Below are 20,367 nucleotides of genomic sequence, written 5' to 3' on the forward strand. Positions count from 1 at the left end.
GGTGTTATGTGAAGTGTTTCCAGTTCCGGTTTACCTAATTAATGCAGCCTAAAAATCCTTTAAAGGATTTGGATATTAAAAGCATATTAGTATGTTATGTGTATGCCAGGTTAAAGAGATGGGTCTTTAATCTAGATTTAAACTGCAAGAGTGTGTCTGCCTCCCGAACAATGTTAGGTAGGTTATTCCAGAGTTTAGGCACCAAATAGGAAAAGGATCTGCCGCCCGCAGTTGATTTTGATATTCTAGGTATTATCAAATTGCCTGAGTTTTGAGAACGTAGCGGACGTAGAGGAGTATAATGTAAAAGGAGCTCATTCAAATACTGAGGTGCTAAACCATTCAGGGCTTTATAAGTAATAAGCAATATTTTAAAATCTATACGATGTTTGATAGGGAGCCAGTGCAGTGTGGACAGGACCGGGCTAATATGGTCATAATTCCTGGTTCTAGTAAGAACTCTTGCTGCTGCATTTTGGACTAGCTGTAGTTTGTTTACCAAGTGTGCAGAACAACCACCCAATAAAGCATTATGTGAGTTATGTGAGCTTTATATTAGTTATAAAGCTAATATGTGAGTTATTACACTTAATATCCATAATATTAATACCTCCAATAACAAGATTTGGAATTTGTTGGACAGCTGAATTATACATGAGATTTACTTTCACAAGGCAAAGCAATTTAGGGGAAATGCTTTTCACAACCAAATAATAATCTCTACAGGAAGATTCAATCCCTGAAAAAGAAACAAATCTCACCATCAATATTTAATAAGTCTGAAATAAATATAATTCCCTTATCAAACCATTCTTTTTTAAATATACTCTTGTTTTCAGCCAATACAAATTGGTTATTCCAAAGGATGCACGTATGTGGAGAAAAATTATGCTTAAAGGCTATTTTCCATGCTTCTAATGATTACTTATGAAAGTTAGATAATTTTATGGGAAGTTTACTGTATTTGAAATCACACGATAGTAGAAAGTGTAATCCACCACAATTTACAAAAAACAAATTGGGGATATAAAACTATATAGATTTAATCTGGGCCAAACAATGTTTAATCCAATTGATTTAAAAAATATATATATTAAGAGTGTTAAAATCAAGGACATTAAACCCACCCTCTGAAATAGTTCTAACAATAGTTTTTCTTTTTCACATATTCATTTATATTCTTCCAGATAAACTTAAATAAAGCCCTATCAATATCAGAACATATTTTAGGATTTACATACAACGACAGAGCAGGATTTACCAGCCTCGAAATTCCCTCTATTTTGTAGAGTCACATGCATGGCTAAAGAATACAATTTTTCCCCCAGTGTGCATTGCGCAGAGAGCTGCTTTTTAAAGATGGCGCTGCACGATAGTCCAGTATGACCAGTTCTCTGTTGATGTCTGTAAAACTATGACCTGAAAAAGATAGATCCAAAAGCTATATTATAACACAGAAGACATTCCAATATTCTCGGACTAGCCCGTTTTAGCGTTAGTGGAGTGAAATGCCTTCTCCTAAAGCGCGGAGCGGAGCGGCGCGCAGCGGCAGTGTTCCGTGCGCCGGTGGAAACGGACGCTACGAGTTTATCTCTCTGAGCCGGACTCCCCCGCCGCACCTGCTGCAGAGGCAGGGCTCCGATCCCACTGCGGCCCGGCTCCGAGCCTCCGAGAGCCCCAGCCGGCGACGCGGCTCTGGGTCGTCCAACTCCTCAACCGGCGGGCAGCAGTTACCGGAGGAAGACTGTATGAAACTGAACCCGTCCATCATTGGGATCGCGCTCAGCTCTCTGCTGGCCATCGACCTGTGGCTGTCGAAGCGCCTCGGGGTGTGCGCGTGTGAGGACGCGTCCTGGGGCAGCGTGCGGCCGCTCATGAAGCTCGTCGAGATCTCCGGACACGGGATCCCGTGGCTGGCCGGTGCCGCATACTCCCTGTACAAAAGCGACAGCGCCGCCGGTCAGGAGGTCATGCTGAACCTGCTCATGGGTAATGCGCTTTAACTGCTGCTTACCAATCAAGCGCTCGACATCCAAATCAGTTTATAATAGAACAGAGGTGGTCGATCTGTTAGATGTCAAGGATCGCCCGAAATACGATCATCTTCATGCGAGGCATCAAACTAAAACGTAAAAGGCTATATTATTATTATTATTACCCTGAAAATTTCATATAATAAATTATTGTAAAATATTATTTATAACCTATTTCGTTTTGATTGCGTTACATAGTAAAATAGTAGAAAATGGCACCGTTAGATGTATTAAAGTAGTCAATAAAAAGGCATTTATTTACTATTATCAATTATTTAGGCTAATCAATAGTTTTTATTTAATTGGTCTTTTAAGTCTTAAGTTTATCTTAATCAGTTGAATTATTTTATTTAAATGTATTATTTTAGTCATTTTGTTTGGCTTTTTATATATTCATATTTTAATAAATGTTTTATTTTAATAAGAAAAATATTTATTCACACAAATCTTTATTATATTTTTCCTTTTTTTCTGGTAACATTGATTTTTACACAGACCCCGTTGCACTCTCTTGCGGCCCCTTGTAAGTGGACCTGGACCATTTCTTTAAAGCTCTGTCACTGCTGTCCATAAATCTCCATCAGCAGTTTTGTTTAGTCAACTTATATCAAACTTATAGGCTAGCTTCATATTTAGTTTTCTTATATATTTTCTCCACTCTTTCTGGCTCTAGTTCGGGCTCATTCTCTTCAATGATGCAAGACGCATATAGCCACCTTCATCTCCTCCCACTTTCCATATGACTTTTTCTTTTAGACCTCTCTTTAATCAGATGTTTTCAGTGCCTGGTGTTCCTGCAGGTGAATCATGTTTCCATTCAGCTGAGCTTTCCATTATCGATGTGGCTTATTGGCAATCCGTTTAAAATGCAACTGGCTTCTAGTTTGTTGCTGAAGAGAGATCCAGAAATATTCCCACTGACTGAAATGTCTCTTTAAAGCCACCCTTTCTGAAAAGCCCAGTCTGCTCTGGTTGGTCAGCTGGTATTTTGATTGGTCCGTCACTCAGAATGTGTGTTGAAAATGTTATGTTCCTTACCATTATCGGGTTTCAGTTCCCACGGCTTCATGAGCAGCTGTAAACAGGATTATATATGCTAACCATGGCATTATTATTGGAGGTTCATACAAGGCTTTTTGGACTTGCAGCATCTCCTTAACTTAGCAAAATCGCTAACCCAACTATTCTTTGAGGACAGACCAAAGGAGCTATTGAGTGGACTTTATGCACATGTATGTGACATTTCTACAAACACATTTTTAAACACGTTTTATTATGGCATCATATAAAGGCCAGTTCACATTGCATGACAGATAGAGACAATTGGCAACAAACATGTTCATCAGGTTTTTTCAGATCAGTGCATTGTTTCATTCAACGCCTGTAGCCATCTATTGACTCTTGGATAGGTCTGTGTCTTTCAATGCAGTGTAAACTGGCCTTAAACGTATCGTTCACCCAGAAATTAAAATTACGCTATGATTTACTCATCCTCAAGCCATCATAGATATGACTTTCTTCTTTCAGATGAATGTAAAGTTGTAATTAAAAAATTTCCTAGCTCTTCAAGCTTTATAATGGCACTGAATAGGAGCCGAGATTTTGAAACAAAAGAAAGTGCATACATCATATAAAGTGTTAATAAAGGCCTTCTGAAGTGAATCGATGCATTTGTGTAAGAGAGATATCCATATTTAAAACTTTCTAAACCGTAATCTCTAGCTTCTGCCAACAGTTGTACGCACATTCACGAGAGAGTGGCATAAAAGCTAGTATTGCGAGAACCAAGTTTTGTTTTGTTGTTGTCTTCTCTTGGTTTTATTTCAAAATCATCCAACATTATCTTTACAAACACTCGTTTTGTACTTTGAATTCATGGCCAGTGTTTTGTTTTGTTTTGCTCTGCATTCGTCACTTCTTACCTACGTCCGATGCAAGCAGCCACTTCCCACTCTCTCTCGTAAAGCCAACACAGAAGTAGTCTCGCGTAGCCAGACCTCAGACTGATGGCTGAAGGTCTGGAATTCATGGCAGCTCATATTGGTCAAGGCCCGCCGAAGAGGCCAATTGACCGACATTCGTTTTGCTGTAAACATTTCGTTGTAAACACTACGGCTTCTTTTCTTTCATGAGGGGGTTTGGTGCCACAGTATCTTCGTTTCCATGCAGAAACACACATTTCCCGGAAATCCTGTAGAATTCAACCAATCCAATGACGACTTCGACACTCCTGAAGTGTTTCCACTTTTGTGTCCCATCTGCATCAGACGTTTAGCCAACAGTCTGCGGGCATGACGTCTGAGGTTGAGACTAACACGGAAGTGACTTAAACTGTAATTCATCGACTGGCCGCTAGAGACTGGCTGCAAAAGGGAGTCAATCCCATAGACTCCCCATGTTAAAATGCCCTTCTTTACACCAAAAAAAAAAACATGTTTACAGCCTGGTTCAAAAAAATAGTTTGGTCTATATAGCTAATTTTGCTCTTCATGATAACTGTTACGGTGGTGAATTTTTTTCTAACTCATCCATTTAAATTATATTAAGTCTTAAAGTTCTGCATAATTAAGTGCGTGGCCACTTGAGGGACAGGTGGATTGTCGCTGCTGTCACTGCCGTCAAGTTGGAAACTTACAGATGACGTCACAGACACTTCATACATGTGTTTTTACAGTCTATGGTCCTACGTCGTCCACTGGAGATCCACTCTCTTGTGAACGTGTACCACAGTTAGCGAAAGCTAGACATTAAAGTTTATAAAGTTATAAATATGGATAGTTTTCTTACACAAACACATCAATTCACTTCAGAAAGCTTTGATTAAGTCCCCAGAGTCATGTGGAGCACTTTTTATAATAGATTAATGCACTTTATTTTGCTTCAAAATCTTGACTACCATTTACTGCCATTTACAAAGCTTGGATGAGCCAGGAAATTTTTTTAAAATATAAATTCAATTATGTTTGTCTGAAAGAAGAAAGTCATGTACACTGGCTGGAGGGTGACTAGATCATGGGGTAATTAAAAATTTGGTTTTGGTTTTATATTTAGGTTGGATACAAGTTGGCCTGACTCACGTTTTCATAATTTATTTTTCAGCCTTGGTTCTGGACCTGGTCCTGGTCGGTGCAATGAAAGCTATAGTACGGCGGCGACGTCCTGCCCATAACCGTATGGACATGTTTGCCACGTTCTCTGTGGACGGCTATTCCTTCCCATCAGGCCATGCCACACGTGCTGCAATGTGTGCCCGCTTTCTATTGGCCCATCTGGTGCTGGCGGCCCCACTCCGCTTTCTTGTCCTGCTCTGGGCCACATTTGTTGGTTTTTCTAGAGTCCTACTCGGACGGCATCACGTGACGGACGTCGCGTTTGGTTTCCTCATGGGCTATTGGCAATATAATTTGGTTGAGATGCTCTGGTTGTCTCCAGTCGTGTTGCAAAGCGCGATTGGACAGCTTCAGTGAGAAGCTAAGACTGAGGTCCCCATTATTTGAGGATCTTGACACATTCGTTTGCTGCCAGTATGCCGGTAATAATTCCATAATGTCTGTCAAGTTGCTTTATTTGAGCTTATCTCGTTTTCTCGAATGTAAAGTCACCTATCATCTGCCAGTAATATCCAAGGTTTTAGGTTCACATTAGATCATGCTGAACAGATAAATGTGTTTAAGTTGGAGAAGTGTAAACAGGTTTCAGAAGCTGTTTCTCTCCTTCTTCTGTCAGTACTGTCAGTCTTAATGAATCAGCTGCCATCCTGTTCGGCTCTTTTGAGGATTGGTCCTTATCAAAGCAGGATGGGTGGGGCGACCTCTGGCTTCTATATCATTACACTGATATCAATCCTCTGAAAAAGTCTTTTGTGTGTGTTTTAAAGCTCTGTTCTGTGTATGTGTCTCAAAAGAGTGAAATTGTTTATTTTTCTGTGCTTTTATTGTGACCGTGTTAACCACTGTTAAATTTTATTGCACTTTCTGAGTCAATCTTATTATTCTATAGATGTTTGCTGTATTTTGCTATGGTCTAATTCAAATTTGCTGGTTTTTAATTGGGTTAAAGCCACAGCTGTAGAGCCATAAATCACGTGATATGCTGCAAATTGTTGCCATATATCACAGGAGGATCTGTCATAATGACCATTTGGTTGCAATAAGCAGGTTTAAATTGCACCAACAATTTTATGTTTGTGAAAGAAGAAATTTTCAAATGTAATTACTTAAGTGATTAAGACAGTGGGGGGGGGGGGGGGGGGGCGGTGACTTTCCCATTTGCGTTTTTGCATGGACTTTTTACAAATGTTAAGACTTAGTTGTTGACAATTGAAAATAACTGTCACTCTACTACTACTTCATGTATGTTTATATGGCCAAAAATATATGTACGCTCTTATAACCAGGTTTGGCTGTTCCTTTAATTCCACCGACCACAGTCTTAATGCTACACATGCACTGACGTTATAAAGAACTGGCTTCCAACATTGCAGCAACAGTTTGTCCTCGCAGAAATGTCTGGAATAGCCAAACCCATTATTTCTAAGTGTCTACATATTTTTAGATATAGTACATCTTATTGTCACATTCCACTGGTTGTGCAGAAGAACTGAATAGGAAAAATAACGATTATATATAGACAATATAGAGTTTGATAACTCTGTATTGTACAGTGTCTTTCTATATTGCATTATACTGTATATGTGATAACAATAGTGTATTTTTTCCATTTCATTTTCATTCCACTTTTTTTTCAGGCAGGTGTCAATTCTGTCATTTCCATTTGTTTCGGTTGTTTTGTTTGTTTTAATCAGCATGTGAATGTCTGCATGTATTTTTAATGAGAATTTCTCACATTCTGTTTAACCCTTTCAGGCTGGTTGAACAGTTGAAAGAGACTTTTGAAACACTGTCAGGCTGACTGTCGGCTTTATCCAGCCATAAGTCTTCCTCTTTTAAAGTACTGTGGCATCAAAGATATTTTGACTAATCCACCCCAAAAACAAAAGATTTTTCTTCTTTCTTTGATATGAAATATTTCTTCTCTGACAGCACACACACTCAGAATGATTCACAGTAATACATTTCTGGTGAAGGTTGTGGGCATTTTGACTGTTTTAAGAGAGCCATATGCATATTTTTCCTTCGCAATAACGGTGTTATTTCTTCAAAGTGAATTCTTTGATCCTTTGTGCAATATCACAATTGACATATGGCAACCAATAATGTTATTTTTAAATTGCAATAACTTTGTGCTGTTTTAGTGATGGTTGTTTGCTAGGTACCATGCTTGTTCTTTTTTTTCTTTAGGAAGATATTTTTATTTAATTCACGGGTTTTGGGTGTACAGTCATTTTAAATGGCTTCACCAGCTATTTCACAATCTGACATCTGATCATTGTGTAGTCTTGCAGTGACAAATGGCAATTTACATTCACCAAAGTCAAATTAACAAGGGATATTCATAAGCTTATTGTGGTGCCTGCTATGACTGTTGATTATATGTGTGATGTAAAATATACTCTACATCCATCATAATGTGATTGTATTTTCTAAATAAATATGAAGACATCTAAGCTTTGTGTCTTTGAATCATTTTTTCTTTGAACATCTTATCTCATGAGTAAATCTTTGTCACTGTAAAGCAGGAAACTCCAGCGTGATATGTGTTTTACAGTAAGCTCTGACTCAGAAGATAAGAAGCTCGGCAATATCTTGCACCACTTGCAGCATGTGATGTTTTATTGCTGTAAGTGTTTCCATACGGAGGTGTGGGAAAGGTTAATAAAGAAACCCGTGTTAGAACAAATAACAAAACACATAATCTTGTTCTATTGTGTAGTGTTATGAGTCATTGAAATATAAGGAAAACCATTGAAGAATGTAGTTTTGTCTTGTTTCAATATAAACTGTCAACCCTTACTTTGAGACTATGTTCAAGCTTGTACCAAAATATTTATTTTCTGCCCTTGTATTTTAGTGCATACATCATTTCTTTGACAGGTCCCATATCAAATAACAGAGTGTGTTCATGGGAAAATGTTTGAAAGACTAGACAACCGAAGTGCACTTCAGGCTTTTGAGTTGTGTTGGTGTAAATCACGCAGAATAAATGATAAATGATACAGGTCTGTTCATTTTACAATAATAAGCAGGACGAAAAATGTTAACACTTTGCAATAAGATTGAATTTGAAAGCAGATATAGCATTAAATGTTATCACCAGAAAACTGTCTCTGTCACAAATGAATCATTCAGAGAATGAGTCTTAAGGTCTGAACAGAGTAAACTAATTTATAAAAGAATGATTCTTTGAAATGTATTGGTATCTGGAATTATTTTCCTAAGTGTTTATCAGACACTTGTGACATATCAGCCCACACTGTAAATGGAAAGGTGCATTTGAGTACAGGAGGAAAGGACTGATTACACAAAAGATTTTTAGAAGTTGTAAATAAAACAACATATTGGAGTAGTAGGTTTTAAAGATAAGGGGAAAAAACACTATTTCAGACACTATTTAACTTTTCTGTACTTCCATATTTCATATTCACTTGTGTTGCCTGCTGTTTCTCTGTAATTGTTTTACTAGAAATTTCTTAGTGACCATAATGAAAAGTGAAAGTAAAAAAAAAAAAAAAAGTGTTCATATTTGCTAGCTTACTACTTATCTGATCTTTTGTGTAAGTATAAATATCAGAAATATCAGAGCATTGACACTCAATAGCTGATATCTGATGTCTTATCTGATGTATTGTGTAAGTATAAATATCAGACATATCAGAGCATTGAAACTCAATAGCTGATATCTGATGTTTGGTAACTGATTGGCCTTCAACCGGGTTTTCAGAAACTTGTAAAAACAGCACTGAAACAGCATTTTAAGGTCACTAATGATTTGTTTATAACTTCTGATTCTGGCTGCCTTTCTATTTTGATTCTTCTTGATCTCAGTGCTGCTATCGACACTGTTGATCATTCAGATTGACTTACTCAGAGTCTGTCTTTGGTGTTTCTGCTACTGCAGTAAGCTGGTTTAAGTCCTATCTCTTAGATCGAAAGCAGTTTGTAGCTGTCGGTGCTGCAGGTTTGATATTGGTGTTGTGCAATCTGGTGTTCCTCAAGGCTCAGTTATGGGCCCTTTTTAGCATCTACATCTATCCTCTTGGTCTAAACTTTTACTTGGTATCAACTTTTACTTTAACACAGATGTCACCCATGTTATATACATTCAAAACCTGAGGTCAATGTGGCCTTTCTCTGATTATATATGTTATTAAAAATAGATGTCTAGAAATTTGACACTTTTTTTGTCTAAACAGTGACAAGACAGAGGGTCAACACCAGTGACCCCCACATAAGGACGGCCCTGGTGCCAGACAACCTCTTAACCTCTGGGGTGCTGATTTTGTGCATCAACTAGTTCACACATGACCCCCTCCCCTCAACCCCAACCCAAACATTCATGTACAACTCCATTAGGCATTGGGTGAAACACTTTTCTGGAACAAGAAAAGGTGTGGATGTCATGGTCAATTGCACTTGTTGATTAAAGCATCATTCATATCTGCCTTGAGTTGGAAGAACATAGCGCACCAACAAGTGGGAAAATAGCATTAGCGAAGCAGTTTTGATAGTTAAACGGTGGTTGTTTTTTATTAAATTTGTTTAAATTCACACTTACACAATGGCAGGCAGTTTTTGTGCATGCTTTATTAAAATCATATACTGAAAATGTGTATTTATGCCCATCTCTGGATCGAGCCACGACAAAATAATATAAATCTGTGAGGCTGTCTCGAGTTTTAAACCTGTAGCTTCACATGATCACCACTAGATGTGCTAACAGTAGTTATCTACTAATTCTTCTTCTTCATCGCTTAGTGGTTTCAGTTTGTCCACTTGTCATCATCACAACTTTTGATAACATAACAGAAAGATATGATTATGAACATTATGGAATTTAAGCCAGTATTAAGTCCTTTAAGTAATTTAAGTGTACTTTCTAAGGTGGCAACTGTAGTTACTGTAATTAATAATGTATATTACTGTTACATAGCAACCAGGATTATTTGAAATGCGTATCTTACATTGTTTGCTACTAATTAAACTGATAGTTACAAGTACTAAACTGAAAGATGTTGTTTTTTTGTAATGCTGCAATGACCTCTGCTGGAAATGATGAGGATTACACGGCCAATTATTAGTAAACATTAGTAAAATAATTGTATAGCTTTGTTCACATTATAGGACAACCTGTATGACTTACTTCAATCAAAGTTTTAGTGGCCACTGACATTTTATGCACACTTTATGTTCAACAGAAATCATACAGGTTTGGAGCAACATGAGTAAATCAATTATGAACTATCCCTTTACAATTTCACAAACATTTCTCATGAAATTAAATAAACCACAGTGATTTTGATGATGATGATGATGATAATGATGATGATGTTGACGAAATTTATCTACTATTATAATTTCTTCTCTTACCACAAAGAGACTCTCAGAGAGAAAACGAGGCAACTTCCTCCAAGTTACATAATACTAACATAACGTATGTGCTTTCCATGACTTTCAGGTTTTCAGACATTTAGAAGGGTAGATGTGATCTCAGGTTATAGTATTAAATTAAATACAAATATCTACCCTTATGAAACAAAAATATATTGCAGTATATTGGAAAATATCATGTAATGTATTAGGCATATATTATTATATATGGGATTTAATTTTTTTTTTTTTTTCAATATATTGCAATATATTGAAAGCGGCAATCATTTGTATATTTTGCAATATATTATATAATATATGTATCATCAATATATTATTCTATGTATTTAAATATATTAAATATTAGAAAATAAAAAGGGAAAATAATATATTACAATATATCAGAATATATTTTAAGAAATATATGGGTAAATATATGTTCCTTTCATAAGGGTAGTCAGTTGGCACACATCTGATATTCAATGTTAAACACTGATTTGTTTCTTCAGTCATATGACTGAAGTAAAGGGTTAACCCTGGGACATATATCACCCCACCCTCTAAAGCCCTTTCACCTTATTCTTCATGGGCTTTCAGCTTTAGTTCAGCTTGTGAACTAACACAAACACGTGATGCATGTCGTTATTGACCATAGACAAAACATATGCATTTTTAATGTTATTTTAATATAGGCGACCTCTGCAAATAAAATGTTTGTTTTATCATTAACTACAGGTTTTATACTATTACGAAAAACCAGTGGACTCATCTTTGGTATTCTGATAACATTTATGACAGCATCCAAAGATAAAGACTTGCATGTCTGTGATAATGTTTGAACATGTTTTCCCCATAATGTTTCATTCCGGTTTGATCCACCTTAAACTAGTGGCAGCTGAGACCACCCTCTTCTTTCAGACTTCAGAAACACTCAATTGTTTACAGGCTGATCTCAATGAGACGGTTGCCAGGGAAAGCTGCTCTAACTATTTGGAACAGAAAAACATCGTTTTGGCATTTTTGAATGCTGAGGGCTTGACACCATCTTCAGTTTAAAGGTAAGATTTATATGCTAAGCTTGCAGCATATTTTTAGACTGGTGTCTGTTTTGTGAGTGAGTGTGTGTGTGTATGGTTTAATGATTAATGAATAAAGATGCACATCCATGCCAAACAGTGTGAATGAATCCTGGAATGCCTCATCAAAGGTGCAAAACTGAGGAGACACTAGTGTAACAGTATGTTTTTCATAAACGCGTGCATTATCACCATTTGTTTTGTTCAAGTGATTGATCCGTGTGCAGACTGGCAGCATGGCTAAGCGTGTGGCTGTGATTGGAGCAGGCAGCTCTGGACTGACCTCCATCAAATGCTGCTTGGATGAAAGGCTGGAGCCTGTGTGCTTTGAGAGCAGTGATGATATTGGAGGACTCTGGAGGTTTAAGGTTGAAAATTAATTCCGTTTTGAACATTTAATGTTTGGAGTTTGAACAGCTGAACAATAAAGGGGAAGTGTGTAATTTCTGTGCCATCCATGGTACCCAAATGATGGAAAATTACTAATATAATGATAATTGACTAGAATGATTTTTAGCTCATTGTAATCTAAGCAATACAAGATCAGGTGTCTGAAGCCAATGCCTTAATTTATTTACTGCCATTTTAATACAATAACATTCAAAAGTTTGGGGTAGATGATGTTTTTGAAAGAACTCTCTTGTGCTCACCAAGGCTGCATTTATTAGATCAGAAATACAGTAAAAATAGTAATATTGTGAAGTGTTATTGTGAAGGAAAAGCTGAATTTTCAGCAGCCATTACTCCACTCTTCCGTGTCATGCTGATATTCATGCCGTGGAAACCAAGTACATTTTTTCATGATTATTTGATGGATAGAAAGCTCCAAAGAACAGCATTTATTTAAAATATAAATCTGTTTTAATCTTACAGCTCTTTACTGTCACTTTTGATCAGAATTAAAGTACAGTAGTGTAAATGTAATAATGTAATAATTGTTGGACCACCTTCTTTTTATGGTAATTTATTTTTAGTTAAAAAAAAAAAAATTCTGACCTGTTAACTTGTATTTTCTGTATGGAAAGTAAAATCAAAAATTAAAATGTATTATTACTATTATTATTAATATTATTGTCTTTAACACTCTCGCCAACTACCATTGGTCAACAAACAGATAGCCCCACCTCCAAACACGCACTATTCACTGAGTTGGTTTTTGTTTACATTTTTGGGGACAATAATCCTTCAGTTGGCTAACGTATTGTTTCTGCTGCATATTATGATGGGATAAGTATTTTAACAATAAACAATATTACACGCTTTATCTTTAAACAAAACTTTACAAAGCTACAAAGCTAATCCTTTCGAAGTCAATACCCTATACCCCCGTTTATTCACAGGAAAGACCTGAAGCAGACCGTTGCAGCATTTATCGTTCTGTCATAGTGAACACCTCTAAAGAGATGATGTGCTACAGTGATTTCCCTGTGCCGGAACATTACCCCAACTTCATGCACAACTCTATGATCATCCAGTACTTCAAACTCTATGCTGAGCACTTCAACCTGCTCAAACACATTCACTTTCAGGTAATTAACAGCATGACATCACATCTGCTGAGATTTCACTTAGTAGGAAATATTCTTGCATTAAATCCTCACTGGTACTGGCAAATATACCTTTCAACTGATCAGGACTATTTGACAGCAGTTATGTTCTAGGAACACATCTTGCTCGGGAAAATTATTCTCAGATAATTGTGTTTTTTTCAGGATCTATCATATTTTTTGAGTGTTTGAAACAGCATTTTCTGTGTAAAGATGACAGGGAGCAGTCAGGCTCTGTGTGGTTGGGTATATTTCAGACCACAGTTCGCCGTGTGAGACAAAGGCCTGATTTCTCTGACTCTGGTCAGTGGGAGGTGGTGACCATGGACAGAGATGGACAAGAGGAGACACATGTATTTGACGGTGTGCTAGTGTGTGCAGGACACTACACACAACCCATCAAACCCCTCTCAGACTTCCCAGGTGCTCATCTGATATTACAGCACTCTACAATCTGTATATATGATTACACAGCATTCAGCACTGTGTGTAGGATAATTTCCTGCATGGCTCTGTATAATGGATTTAATATGTATATGGAAACATCAGTATATTAAATCATTTTAACTGTAATTTTATGTTCTGCAGGTATTGACACATTCCCAGGGACAATAATTCATAGTTGGGAATATAAGGACCCTGATCCTTACCTTGGGAAGAGAGTTGTTGTGGTTGGGATTGGGAATTCTGGTGGAGACATTGCCGTGGAGCTCAGCAGGACATGTGAGAAGGCAAGCGAGATTTTAAAATTTGCGGGGTAATATAGCAAAGGAAAGTAATATAAATTTACACAAAATAGTATGTATATAAATTATGTACATTAAACTTCCAATGAAATAATTTTTTATTGTAATGCAGTTTGTTATAATGTATCTATGCACATAATAGTTATTTTTTAATTCATATCCCCTTGTAATATTGCATCAAAATAACTTACCCTCCTCCTTGCAACAACGTCTACAATAACCTGCTGCTGCAACAATCGTTTTGCATAACCAAAGAATTTCTGCTCATACTGTCAGAAAGCGTCTCAGGGAAGCTCATCTACATGCTCATCGTCCTTATTTTTTTTATCAGTTTGTCTATAAACGACTTGAGCGGGCAAATGCTCACATTGGATGGCATCTGGCACTTTGGAGAGGTATTCTTTTCAGGGATGAATCCCGGTTTTTACTGTACAGGACAGATGGCAGACAGTGTGTATGGTGTCGTGTGGGTGAGTGGTTTACTCATGTCAACGTTGTGGATCGAGTGGCCCATGGTGTTGGTGGGGTTATGGTATGGGCAGGCGTATGTTATGGAAAATGAACACAGGTGCATTATATTGATGGCATTTTGAATGCACAGAGATACCGTGACGAGATCCTGAGGCCCATTGTTGTGCCATTCATCCACGACCATCACCTCATGTTGCAGAATGATGATGCACAGTCAATTGTTGCAAGGATATGTATACAATTCCTGGACGCTGAAAACATCCCAGTTCTTGCATGGCCAGCATACTCACCAGACATGTCACCCACTGAGCATGTTTGGGATGCTCTGGATCGGCGTATACGACAGCGTGTTCCAGTTCCTGCCAATATCCAGCAACAAGAGGAGTGGACCAACATCCCACAGACCACAATCAACAATCTGATCAAAGGAGATGTATTGCACTGCGTGAGGCAAATGGTGCTCACACCAGTTACCGACTGGTTTTTATAATTTTGTTCATTGTAGATCTACCCCTTTTAAAATAATGCACAATATGTCATTAAACTCTGTGTCCATATGGCTGATGATTAACTCCATTTTACCACATAATTTCTAAATATGTGGTTACTCTATTGTTTCTCTTTAATATTCTCCTATTTGACAAGCTTTCATTCTCTCATGTCTATCTACTAATTCTGTTTCCATTTCTAAAATTGCTTTGTTCGTCCTATTCCCCATTTTCTTAGACATTCCTGAGTACCCGGAAAGGTGCTTGGGTCATAGGTCGCATGGTTGGTAGAGGGCTTCCTCTAGATATGACAATGGTCAGACGAGTTCGAGATCTGATTTACAGCCTCCTGCCTCGAGCTCTGCTCAACTGGTTTGGGGAGAGAACCCTCAATCAGAGACACGACCATAAGCTGTATGGACTACAGCCTGCTCACAGGTGAAGGGTCAAAACATTCTCCTTAAAGTCTCTTTAGCCAAACTCTTTTCATTGTTGATGATTAAAGTAAAGCCCTGGGATTAAAAAATGACCTCATGATTCACAGTGACCTTTACCCATGTTTCGTGATTCCAGGATCCTCGATCAGCGTACCATTATAAACGATGACCTTGCAGGTCGTATTCTGGTAGGACAACTGGTGATGAAGCCAAATGTGCAGAAGTTTCAAGGCTCAACAGTTGTCTTTGATGATGGGACTGTTGAAGAGAAGATTGATGCAGTGATCTTATGCACAGGATATGATTATAAATTCCCCTTCCTCCCAGCATCCTTAAACTCTGGTTCTGATGGAGATATGAAACTCTACAGAAGAGTCTTCCCTCCATCTCTTGAGCATCCAACACTGGCCATCATGGGCCTGCTGCAGACCAAAGGTCCGATCATGCCAGCTGTAGAGCTACAGGCACGCTGGGCCACCAGAGTCATTGCAGGTAATGAGCAACCATAATAAGCCATAAAAAATAATAATAATTTTGTGATTTGACGGTGAAATAAATATAGAGACCTATATGAAACATATTGTGATTATGGGTAAAAAAAAAGAAGTAATTTGCCTGTTCTTCAAGGACTAAACCATCTTCCTCCCGCTGAGAAAATGGATAAAATAATTGAGAAAGACATACAAGCCTATTTAAAGAGGTAATTGTTCATTCACCTGGATGATCATTTCAAATAGATTTTATTTTGACAGTTAATCTGTTATCTCTCCACAGTTACCCCTGTCCCAAACTGGCTGCCCTTCAGGTGGACTACATCCCTTATCTAGACACTATAGCAAAGGAAGTGGGCGTCTGTCCCAACATTGCTTGGTTGCTCCTGAGGGACCCAGCCGTTGGTTTGAGGGTTTTCTTCGGGCCCTGTACTCCCTACCAGTTTCGACTGAGCGGACCGGGGCACTGGAGTGGTGCTCGTCAGGCCATCCTTACCCAGTGGGATCGTGTGGCCAAACCCATGAAGACACGTCCCATTCCAGAATCTTCATCCTTCAGTTTATTCTTTTGGCTGGGCCTATCAGGAGGGGCTGCAGTGATTTTTGCTTTAATGGCAATGCAAAAGAAGTTCCCACTGTTTCTGAATATTGATTAGATCCCATAGATATCCAACACTCAATTTTGGGTACCTCTGCTTTGCGTTTAAACTTTTACCTAATTGTTTCTTAATCTAATTCTTGGAGTTCATTATCTTTTATAATTCAATATATTGTAAATTACAAGCAACCTGTACAAGTGTATTTTGTGTGTGTGTTTTGTTTTGGTTTTCAACCAGGTAATATAGTATGTCTTTTGACAATCATCACCGAAGTCTATGTACTTTTAAATATAAAGTCATTGAAGAAGCCTGAGTCTGTCAGGGCTGGTATTTTGTGATTGTGAGATGAGATGATGATTATTACCATGCCTACATATCATTTAGATTTAAATAATTAGAGACTTAAATATGACTACGAAAAAAAAATTATTGTAGTGGAGAAAAATAGAAAACAGTCAATATTTCTCAGGGTGTCCTTTCCACACAATAAGTGTAAAATAAAACTATTCATTATAATAGATTTTCAGTTTAAGCTTGTGAGACAGGGACAGGAGAAGTCTGGGGCAGGAGTACATTTTAAACACTTTTCCAAGACAGTTTTAATGTGATCTTCACCTTCATAAAAAAAAAAAAGAAAAAAAAACTTTAATAAAAATTAAGCCTTGGGACGTAGGCAGCGAAATAAAACAGGACTTTGCTGTGATTTTTGTAAATTTTTCAACTAATTCAACGTTACTGAGCAAAGCGAGTGATTATGATCTCCGCCTATGGAGTCAATATAATGCCATATATAAACGCAAAAAAATAAAGTTTTGCAAACAAAAATAAGGTATTGCAAAACCTGAATGAAACAGCTCGGAAGCAATGATTTTCAATACATATTTTCCATGGTCATATCTATTAATTTATTTGCAATGCTGTTTTATATTTTGCGTGTCAGTCTAGTTTGAGCTTGCAATGCCGTTTTCCCTTTGCGCTTCATTTTTCTGCACGTCTCTCTTTGTGGCACTGTTTTGACTTGGGGGTGGAGCCAAGGGACGGGGGTGTGTACAACTTGCCTCCCTGGAAGTGACATCATCGGTGCAAGACGCAGCTCACTGATCCAGATCCTGTCATGATGAGCAAAGGCTTGCAAGTGGATCGTTTCTTTTTATTCAGCATTAAAACATGCATGTTTTCGTTTTATTAACTTTATTTACAAATGTATATGTGTATTAGCAGTGTTTGATCAAGTTAAATAAGTTGTTACCATGAACATCTGCTGTTTATTTCTCTCAATGTGCACACTTTTATAGCATTATTTGTTTCATTTGGTTAACTGCATGTGTATTAACAGTGTTTGTTTAAAATCACTTAACTTGTGATAGGGACGGCAGCACACATAAGCGTTCTTTGTGAAACAATTAATGCTATAAAAGTGTGCACATCGAGAAAAATAAACAGCAGATGTTCATGGTAACAACTTTAACTTCAGCAAACACTGCTAATTAGGGGTGCTCCGATCACGATCGGCCGATCGTTAATGCGCATCTCGTCAGTAAAGCCGGTTTTCTAATCAGCGGTTAATTCCATCAGGTGCGTGATTTCACATAGAGCAGCTGTTACTTCACAGAGCCGTTGTTAACTGAGAAGATGGGCCAATAAACGCCGAAAATTAACGTGATTTGCGCATCTTCTCTATTAACAACGGCTCTGTGTAGTAACAGCTCCTCTATGTGAAATCACTCACCTGATGGAATTAACCGCTGATTAGAAAACCGGCTTTACTGACGAGATGCGCATTAACGATCGGCCGATCGTGATCGGAGCACCTCTACTGCTAATAAACACATACATGTGTTAATAAAGTAAATAAAACGAAAACATGCATGTTTTAATGCTAGTGAATAAAAAGAAACGATCCACTCGCAAGCCTTTGCTCATCATTACAGGACCTGGATCAGTGAGCTGTCTCGCACCAATGACCAGAGCCGGATTAACGCAAAGGCAAACTAGGCACGTGCCTAGGGCCCGATTGGCGGGATGGGGCCCAGACAGAGGCACAAAAAAAAAATAATTATAATAATAAAAAATAAAATAAAATTTACAAATGTCCTATCTACAATTTATATCAATATTTATTAGTTAACTAAAAATAGTGACGATGTTTATCTTAACCATAGACTGTTACATTACGTCACATTGACGCCAGCCCATGACTGTATGTTTAATAGTTAAATCCGAGGAGACGTCAGCGGCGCTCAGAGGTCGGAGCGGGACAACAAAGCTAGCAGGCAGGTGTGTTTTGAGTAGGCTAACATTCAAGATGCTTTTGAGTGCGGCGAAACATAAAAAAATGAAGAGAAACAAAAGAAGAGACAGCGGGGGGCTTTACAGAATTTCTGTCGGACAGCCATCCGACAGCTGTGAACCTGCTCGAGTCAGCACTCAGAGCCAGAGGCCGAGCCAGGCCGGGAGACACGGCCCGAAAACGCGGTGGAAGATGCAATGCAATGCATTGTTCATAGAGCTCATTAATTGTAGCGGTGCCTCAGGTGTTAAAATAGATTTGTTATACAGATTCACACATAGGTCTACTCCGTCTGCAGTGCGTATACTGTTTAAGCAGTTCAGAAGCAGCAGTGAGAGTGCGTTATTGTAACGCGAAAGCACATCAAAATAATGCACGAGTGCGAATCTCTCTGTTCGCACGCAGATTTCCTTTTTCTCTGTCACAAAACCAGACGTGCTTGCTCAGATACACTCTGCTATCGCCCGGAGAGAGTTTGCGCACTTAAAACATGTCTCCAGTCACTCAAACTGCGTCCTGTGCACTCACAACTCTATCTACGCTCATGTGCTAGATATTAATTATTTTTGCACGTTTTTATTTCTAGCCTTTCTAGTGTGAACGCTCTGATCCGTTAACATGGGCTCGGAAAAAAGGCGCATCACAGACAATGTGTGAACCTGGAGTTAGGCATATGCCCAGTCTGTTCTGTTTTGTTGCATTCTGATTGGTTCTGATTTTATGACTATTTATATTAATCGCTCAGCCCTAGAATGAACTGGCAACGAACAGAAAATAACTTGGGCTGCACTGCTCAGTAAAACGGGAAAACCAAATCCAGGCAGAGCTCGGCAGCGGTAGACAGTCAGCAGAGCAAATGGTCAGGAGGAAACATGTTGACAGCCATTTATTCATGTTTGTCAATACCACCGCGACCCACAGGTTGAAAACCACTGTTGTAAGCTATTGCATTTTGCAGAAAATCTTAATTGAATGTGTTGATTAAATGTAAACAGAGCAAATAATATCATCTTTATCTATTAAGATAAAGTTAATCTTATTTGCTCTGTTTACATAGTTTACTGACACCTACTGTTTATTTACTGGTACTACTGCCTTAACAATGACACTCCCAATGGATGAGTGAATTTGAAAGTGACGTGACATTCAGCCAAGTATGGTGACCCATACTGAGAATTTGTGCTCTGCATTTAACCCATCCGAAGTGCACACACACAGAGCAGTGAACACACATACACACTGTGAACACACACCCGGAGCAGTGGGCAGCCATTTATGCTGCGGCGCCTGGGGAGCAGTTGGGGGTTCAGTGCCTTGCTCAAGGGCACCTAAGTCGTGGTATTGAGGGTGGAGAGAGCACTGTACATGCACTCCCCCCACCTACAATTTTCCTGCGGCCACGACTTCCCTATAATTTAATAGCATTTAATAGAGCCTTGTAATGGCGTATATAATAATATATAATAATAATAATATAATATATATAATATATAATAATATAATAATAATGATAATAATATAATAATGATGAATATCAAAAAATAGTCTGATAGACTGTTTAATATATAACACAACCAATTTGTAACCAAAGACTAGGCTATGGAAAATGTGAATTAACTTTTATTAGTAACTTTGGTAAGTTTCAGATTTCAATTCATAAATAACATCGATGGAGGGGGGCCCAAAAAATGCAGCCTGCCTTG

The 20,367-nt window shown here is 38.1% G+C and overlaps 2 protein-coding genes across 3 annotated transcripts; both read left to right on the top strand.

Annotated features, from left to right (window-relative positions):
* The first annotated feature begins 1,337 nt into the window (after window positions 1-1,337).
* On the top strand, window positions 1,338-7,599 carry LOC127984484 (polyisoprenoid diphosphate/phosphate phosphohydrolase PLPP6). The gene is made up of 2 exons (XM_052587140.1): window positions 1,338-1,989; window positions 5,133-7,599. Exons 1-2 carry the CDS (start codon window positions 1,509-1,511, stop codon window positions 5,498-5,500), a joined length of 849 nt encoding a protein of 282 aa, XP_052443100.1. The 5' UTR covers window positions 1,338-1,508; the 3' UTR covers window positions 5,501-7,599.
* Window positions 7,600-11,423: 3,824 nt separating this feature from the next.
* Window positions 11,424-16,682, top strand: LOC127983569 (flavin-containing monooxygenase 5-like). 2 transcript variants are annotated; one of them, XM_052585759.1, is made up of 9 exons: window positions 11,424-11,577; window positions 11,823-11,963; window positions 12,936-13,124; window positions 13,400-13,565; window positions 13,731-13,873; window positions 15,086-15,285; window positions 15,421-15,776; window positions 15,912-15,984; window positions 16,059-16,682. In XM_052585759.1, the coding sequence occupies exons 2-9, from the start codon at window positions 11,832-11,834 to the stop codon at window positions 16,429-16,431; spliced, it is 1,632 nt and encodes a 543-aa protein (XP_052441719.1). In that variant the 5' UTR covers window positions 11,424-11,577; window positions 11,823-11,831; the 3' UTR covers window positions 16,432-16,682. The 2 variants fall into 2 exon arrangements, with proteins under 2 accessions (XP_052441719.1, XP_052441718.1); XM_052585758.1 differs by having other exon boundaries at window positions 11,425-11,577; window positions 11,805-11,963.
* Window positions 16,683-20,367: the final 3,685 nt, after the last annotated feature.

The sequence above is a fragment of the Carassius gibelio genome, chromosome B20, assembly GCF_023724105.1.
Source record: "Carassius gibelio isolate Cgi1373 ecotype wild population from Czech Republic chromosome B20, carGib1.2-hapl.c, whole genome shotgun sequence".
In the NCBI taxonomy this organism is placed as follows: domain Eukaryota; kingdom Metazoa; phylum Chordata; class Actinopteri; order Cypriniformes; family Cyprinidae; genus Carassius; species Carassius gibelio.